Source organism: Furipterus horrens, unplaced genomic scaffold (genome assembly GCF_987537825.1).
Source record: "Furipterus horrens unplaced genomic scaffold, mFurHor1.1.pri manual_scaffold_4, whole genome shotgun sequence".
In the NCBI taxonomy this organism is placed as follows: Eukaryota; Metazoa; Chordata; class Mammalia; order Chiroptera; family Furipteridae; genus Furipterus; species Furipterus horrens.
Window position 1 is genome coordinate 86,854,140 of NW_028327174.1, and position 7,525 is coordinate 86,861,664.

Below are 7,525 nucleotides of genomic sequence, written 5' to 3' on the forward strand. Positions count from 1 at the left end.
AATTAATTAATTAATTAATTAAAAAATAAAAGGTGTTTCAAAGATGCAGAAATAATGATTCTAAGGGACTAGTATAAAAGGGTTATAAAACAAAAAAATTGAGATCATGGTTAACATTTTTTCCATAGACTTAGTATGTGGTTGGTTTTCAAAGGCAAGAGGCAATAAATAATTTAGCCTCAACTGAGTTATGAAATATAAGAGCTGTATATATGAATTTCTTCAGTCCTTTCTACATTTGAGTAAATGCAAAACAGAAAAGAGCAATTTCTGGAAAAGACCTATAGCTGACTGCACAACATCTTCTGTGGCTGCTACATCCTAGGTCCTATCTCAATCTCCTCCAAGAAAATAATACACAGAGTACTCATTCTTCATGCTCAGCTCACTGCAATCACCAACCTCTGAAAAAAAAGATTAAGTATTCACCTACTTTCATATCCCAGTTTATGAAAAAGTTAAACCACTACTAAAATCCATTGTGCATTTGCCCTGACTGGTGTAGCTCAGTGGGTTGGGCATCGTCCTGCAAACACTAAGGTCGCTGGTTTGATTTCAGGTCAGGGCACAAGCCGGAGTTGCAGGCCAGGTCCCCAGTTGGGTGCATGCAATAAGCAACCAATCAATGTTTCTCTCACACATCTCTCTCTCTCTCTTCCCCTCTCCCCCCGCCACTCCCCTCCCTTCCCCTCTCTCTAAAAATAAAACAAAATCCTGAAAAACCATCGTGCATTTAATTTAACCATCAAACACTTCCTTAAATTCCATAAACACAAAACTACAGAAAAAGTTTTTACTATTTCTTTCTTTCTTTTTTTCCCTCAAATTATTCCCTGTGTCTTGACTGGGGTTAGGACTGGCAACCCTTCGGTGCACTGAACAAAGCTCCAACCAAGTGAGCCACGCAGCCAGGGCAGTTTTTATTATTTCTATGATATTATTCAAAAAAAGAGAAAACATTATGATTTAGCTAATTACCTGTGTGCCATTGATCAAATTACTTCGCCTCAATAAATTTTAGTTTTCTAAACTGTAAATGGGGATAATATTACTCTGAGGTTTTTATTGATAGGGATTAAGCTGGTAGATTGATGACACACAACTAACTTCACCCCCCTCTAAAGTTTCCATAAACAACATACTTGAAAAAAAAGAAACAAAAGCAACAAAATTTTATAAGAAGAGCTGATAGATGGGCAGTTAACGAACTCAACCAACCCAAGAGCCAAACTCTAAAACAGTGATGGAAAAGCTAAGAATCACTCTGATTTAGGCTGCAGAATCCTCTCAAAAGGCTCCAGATACTCTTGGAATAGGGGCGGGTGGCTAAACTAAGAAGGCTGGGAAATCCTCAATCCCTTCTCTTCCTCCATATTCATGTTGAGGTCTTTCTTCACTCTCGCACAAGTTCTAGACTTCTATTCTCTGGAGAGGCTAGAATGTAAGATCTTTTTTGGGGTTCACCAAGGAAGGACAAATGCTTCAATACCATGTAAATGAAATGACCCCAATCCCACTTATCCCAGAAAGCTGCATCCAAACTTCTGTCTTCCAGGCAGTAAACTCTCCTGTAAGACTTCTTTCTCAAAAACACTCTTCTCTGTGGAATTGGGAACCAGCAAAAAGTAAAGACCTAAAGACAAGCACTCAAGGTTTCCCATCAATGAGCAAAAGAACATAAAAAATGAAATTTCTAATATATAAAAGACCCTCCAGAAATTAAAATCTTAGCAGAAATGGAAAACTCAGTAAAAGACTTGACAGATAAAGCTGAGGAAATCTCAGGAAATCAAGTAAAAAAAAAAAAAAGAGGATAAGTATTATGGCTAACATTAACAATATACATATACAGTGGTATCTCAGTATTTATTGTTAATTCATTCTAGAACTTGTGATGAGTGCCAAAACCGATGAGTACCGAACTAATTTTTCCCATAAGAAATAATGTATTTAGTAATAAATCCTGAAAGTTCCCCAGAACTTTCACCTTTTACTGGCCCAATATTAGGTAATGGAATTGTTTTGTAATATATAACATTAAAACTAAACAGATGGTGATAAACAAGCAATTAATTACATAAAAATAAAATTTAACTTCACTTTACCTGTACTTTGAGGAGTTCCTGGCATAATGGGATGGTGGCAAGGAAGTAGAGTCCTCTTTCAAGAAAATTTCAGATTTCTTAGGGGTTTCTTCTGTTTCCTGTCTCTTTGCTTCACTGAACGCTGTTGGAGACTCAGATTTAGGGAGTTTCACTAACAATCTATCAAGAGGAACTTGTTTCTGTCTATGTTTCAAAATGTTTCTAAAATGTGACATTGTCTGTTCATTAATCAGGTCCACATTTCGGCTTGCTAGAGCTTTGTCTGGGTGATACTTTTCCACAAAGTTTTGAACTTCAACCCATTTACCACACATTTCTTTTATCAATGCAGTAGGCACTTCCTCCCTTCCCTCCTCACCTGTGGAAATTTCCTCAGCCACTATCTGTTGCTGCTCCTTTTGAAGTTCCTGCAGCTCCTCAGTGCTGAGCTCTGTTCTGTTCTCCTCCACTAACTCTTTGACATCTTCATCATTGACCTCCCCATGCCTCACCACACTATAAATACCAGTTCTCTTTTTAAATTTATCAAACCATCCATGACTGGCTTTAAACACTTCAGTGTTCACACCATTTGTTCCAGGCTTGTCTTTTAATAGATCAGCATGCAATTGCCTAGCTTTCTCACAAATTATTGCCTCAGAAATATTGTCACCCGCTAACTGTTTTTCATTAATCCAGATGTAAAGAAATTTTTCAACTTCTTCCAATGTCTGTGAACGTTGTTTACTCACAGACTTTACCCCTTTAGCAACACTTGCTGCTTTAATCGCTTCCTTATTTCTCACTATCGTCGAAACTGTCGTTCTTGGCATCTTGAACATAAGAGCAATATCAGTCACACCTATACCACTCTCATACTTAGCTACGATCTCCTTTTTCTTTTCAATCGTGGTTCTTATTAACTGCCTTTTAGGCTTAGTGGTATCACTCTTAACCTTTCTGCGACCCATGGCAAGCACTTAAAATGCACAAAAGTACAAGGCAGTAATGACGAATATGGGGGGGTTCTGCATTGTTCAAGAACTATTGTAAAACTAACATGAAGACCTTTGTTTCATGGTGAGAGAAGGGCGCCAAATGTCAAGCAAGCGACGAGTGATGCATTTTCTTTTGCGGAGCAGCATCTTGACTCATAAAAGTTCCAGCAAGTGAGATGAGTCCTGAGCAAGCACCAAGTGCTGAAACTTTTTTTCCTCGCCAAAATGAGACAAGTACAGGGTTTGACTGTATATGTGTGTGTATCCCATAACTTATGGGCCAGGCACTCTACCGATTTTTATACTCATTTCAATCTTCATAGCAGTCCTAGGAAAAGAAACATAACTTACTCATTTACAAAATGTGCATGCTAAAAAAGCATTAACTAAAGAGGATGTACATTGGTAAATGTGTATAAAAGAGGTCTAAGTATTGACCCTTAGTTTACACTTGCCAAAGTAAGAGAGCAGATGTGTACCCCACTCTGGCTGTCCCTAAAACCTGGTCCTTTGTTCCACATTGTGATGAAATACCCTGGAAACACTGATGAGAAAAATGGCTTTTCTAAGTGATTACAATAGGGTCAGTGACTTGTTGCCCTGTCAATCTTAGTCCCTGCTAGTTCCCTTTTCCCGTGAAGGCCCATCTGAGCTCTATAATCATACTTACATCCCCTCATCTCCCCAAACTACTAGAGAATGTGAAACATCACCACTTCAGGTTTCCTAACAAAATTATCATGTTGAACAATATTCAATCTTAACAGCTAGATATAGCATTCTACATCCTGACACACTATCCTAACTCTATAACCACAGAGGTGTGCTGTGCAGCATAATACAGTAAGCGCAAATCCACCTTTGATCAAAGCAAAGGGAAACCAAGAATACTACTATGGGAGAAAACCAACTGCAAGTTTCTTTTTGATGACCAATGGGAACTGTTTGATCAGCTTGAAAGGACAAAACAGGCAAACCAAAGACTGTACAGAATCCCAGATAATAAATGTAGATATATATGATTAATCATTTTAAGCCCTGGATGGTGTTGCTCAGTGAATTGAGCGCCAGCCTGCAAACCAAAGGGTCACTGGTTCAATTCCCAGTCAGGGCACACGCCTGAGTTGCGGGTTAGTTCCCCAGCTGCGGGCATGTGAGAGGCAACTACATATTGATGTTTCTCTCCCTTTCTTTCTCCCTCCTTTCTGCTCTCTAAAAATAAATTAAGAAAAAATCATTCTCAGATTCCTAATAAAATTGAGTCAAGAAGGACTGGTGTTAAAACTATTACCTGAATAGCTGAGAGAAAAGTGGGCATTTTATTGTGCCAAAAAAAAAAACCACTAAGTAGATTACTTTCTGATAAAAAAGAAAAAACACATTCACTTCATAATGGAAGCATCAGTCACTACCAATTCAGTGGTCAATCTCAGAACCATGGGTAGTATGATAACTAAACTACTAAGATGCTGGCTGGGGACTTGCCCAGTGTGACTCTGGGGACAGGGTCCACCCAAGCAATTAGATCTTTGACTTCAAGAATAAAAAAAGGTAAGTCACACAGAACACCACCATACATACTATTCACTCAGTGTATGAAACAGAAAAATAGGGTAAGATTACTCACAAAGGGTGTTTCCCTCCTTAATTTCTGCCAAAGCGTCACCAGATTGGCCTGAAGATGATTCCTGGTGTCATAAAACGAGAAAAAAGATAAAAAACGCTTTAGTTTACAGCCCACCTGGATGTTGCACAATCCCTACCCTACAGAGGGAGGAAGCAACGGGGCAAAGAATAAAGAAATTCACCGCTCTTTTGCCTGCCCCTACCCCTCAATGCGGCGGGGAAATCAGATGAAAACAACTATGGTGACAGAACCAGACAGAGCTGAATCTGTTCCTTCGAACTACAGAACAAGGGGCAGGGGCATCCGACCAGCTCAAGAGAAGGGAAGGAGGTGCGGGACAGACATTGCCTCGACACCAGCAAGAGAATGGCATTCCCTCCTAAATGTGCCCACCCGGCATCACCCAGTCATTCCGGAAACCAACTCCAAGGTAGGATGGCTGACGTCGCCAGCTGGGCTAAAATCTCCCAGTCGTCCCAAGCCTTTGCCCTGGGTCCGTGGCTTGCCCTCCCCTGACGCCTTAAAAACTCGACCCACTAAGAGCTGAGAGAGAGCGCGAAACAGGAGCCGGCGCGGATGCGGAACCTCGTCCCCAAACTTGAAGACTCCCTGGATCCGCGCAGCCCCAGGAATTAGAGGACCAGGCGCCCCTCCCCCACCGCACTCGGAGAGAAAGGAAAACGCCCGCGACGCCACTAGCTGGCTTCCTCACCGGGCCCTCCCGACCTCGTCCGCAGCCCTCAAGCCGCACACGATAAGGGGAGTGAGGACTGACCAGTCCCCGGACCCGTAGCTCAGCGGCGAAGGTTGCCGCGCCTCGAGGGTTAGTCTCGGGCCGGTGGAAGGCTCTGAGGGCCCTCGCTCATCTCCGCCTCCCGAAGCTGCGCTGTATCAGGCACCCCGTCCGTGGGTCTGAACTGCGAAGACCGCGGGGACGAGTCTCACCCGGTTCTGGCTGTGGCTCCGCGAAACGAACCTCCCCTATCCAGACCTACCCCACTTCCAAAAGCACAGAAGCTCCGCTCAACCCAGTACCAGGAATAGCGCTGAGAACAGGCGGAGGCGGCTGGCAGCGCAGCCGAGTCCGAGCACACCCCCGCCCTCCGTGCCATCATTGGCTGGCGGGGAAGGTCCCGGGGCACCTGGGGAGCGTACATTGGCTGCAGGTCTTCCTTCAGGGCCCCTCGAGGGGATGGCCGGGGAGGCTGTCCATCAGGCGCAGGCCACACCCCCGGCGTTTCTATTGCATCGCTCCTCCGCCAGCCCTGGCCTAGGCCCCATCCCTCCCTCCGTGCCCTTCCACTAACCCAGTCTGTTAGCTCAGTGGCGCGGTTCTCGTAGCTGTCGCACCGATCAGAAGCTCTGTCCCTGAGGAACGGGAAAATGGGGGTGGGGAGGTGGCTACCCGGGTCGGACGACACGAAACACTGAGGCCAGACCCTCTGCCCTCGCGACCTTTCCCAGTGTCCATACCCAGGAAGGGACGCAGCCTCGGCGTACCCAAAACCCTCCTGTCCAGGAGGCCCCTTACGGGCCGCCAGGAAGTAGCTGCCGCGGACCAGAGGAATTGGGCGGTGGGCGAAGGCGTTCCCGAGCGATCTGGGGTGGACGCACGTCCACCCGCGCCCGGTCCCATGAGGAGCACTCCCGACGCCCTCAAAGGCTGTGGGAGGAGACGGCGTCCTCCATCTTGTCGGGACCCACTCCGAACCAGACCGGTAGGGCTAGGCGACGTGTCGCCGGGCAGCTCTTGCTGCGCCGCGGCATTCGGCCGAGGGACAGCCTGCTCCCAGCGTCCGCGTGGGGCCCGGGAACAGGAAACGGCAGGGCTACCCAGATGCCGCTCTCCGTTCCAGCAGCCAAGATGGAGGCACTGCGAAAACCCCTGGAGCCAGGACCACCGTGTGTCCCTGAGTGCCCCCGCCACCCTCCTGCACCTCCCCCTAGCGGATCTTGGTGGTATTTCAACGATGAAGTTGGGTTTCATAGTAATACCCCTTGGTCCTAATCTCTGGTAATACAAATAACACTATTAATGCGATGTTTTACCATAAATAAAATTTTGATTACTTATGGTACAGATACAGGTTTATTGAGTTACAGACACACATCATCTAAGACAAAAGCATGTTCATTGATTGAAAAGTGTCCAGGGTTTCTGTGTACACACTGTTGTATTTCATGGACATTCTTAGTGTCACCAAGGTTTTTTTATTTCTATTTTTTTAACTTTCAGCCCTCAATTATTGGTTGTAAATAAATGAAGTAACAAAACATTATGCCAACATTTTCATAACTTAAAAATTATCGTTATCCCCCTTGAGTTGATAGAAAAAAGCTCTATGAAGATAATTTAAAGTAAGGTCTTTCAGAGTTTAAATGTTAGGTTCAGTAACCATGTGTCATGTATTTTCCAAAGCACTGACTTGCTCATCCTTCTCTTGAATTTGATACTCTTCAAAGATGAAAAACTGGTGACATTTCTTTTCCCTGGTAATGGCCAATGTACCAAGTCTATTTTCCAATGAAAACTTACGGTGGTGTGCTGCTACAATTTCAGAGAATGTTGAAAATATAGTACAACAGAAAGTCTATTGGTGATAATATGTACATTGATAAATTTAATGTCATACAAAATTCATGTTTCTAAATAAAATTTCTTTATTAAGATGAACACAATGGTTTCTATATAGACCACAAGAGGAAACTAAAATAAGGTAGCAATAAGATAAAGCTGAATGGCCCTGGCTGCTGTGACTCAGTGGATTGAGCGTCGGCCTGCGAGCCAAGAGTCGCTGGATCGATTCCCAGTCAGG

At 44.1% G+C, this 7,525-nt stretch overlaps 1 protein-coding gene across 1 annotated transcript in view; it reads right to left on the reverse strand.

Annotated features, from left to right (window-relative positions):
- The window catches only part of ZMYM5 (zinc finger MYM-type containing 5), a 32,115-nt gene extending 26,294 nt beyond the window's left edge, over positions 1 to 5,821 (reverse strand). The window contains exons 1-3 of the mRNA XM_090273722.1: positions 5,705 to 5,821; positions 4,710 to 4,770; positions 2,106 to 3,410 (exon numbers count right to left, since the gene is read on the reverse strand). Of these exons, the coding sequence (XP_090129848.1) occupies positions 2,106 to 3,055 (950 nt within the window). The 5' untranslated portion in view covers positions 3,056 to 3,410; positions 4,710 to 4,770; positions 5,705 to 5,821. The remainder of the gene's footprint in view (positions 1 to 2,105; positions 3,411 to 4,709; positions 4,771 to 5,704) is intronic.
- Positions 5,822 to 7,525: the final 1,704 nt, after the last annotated feature.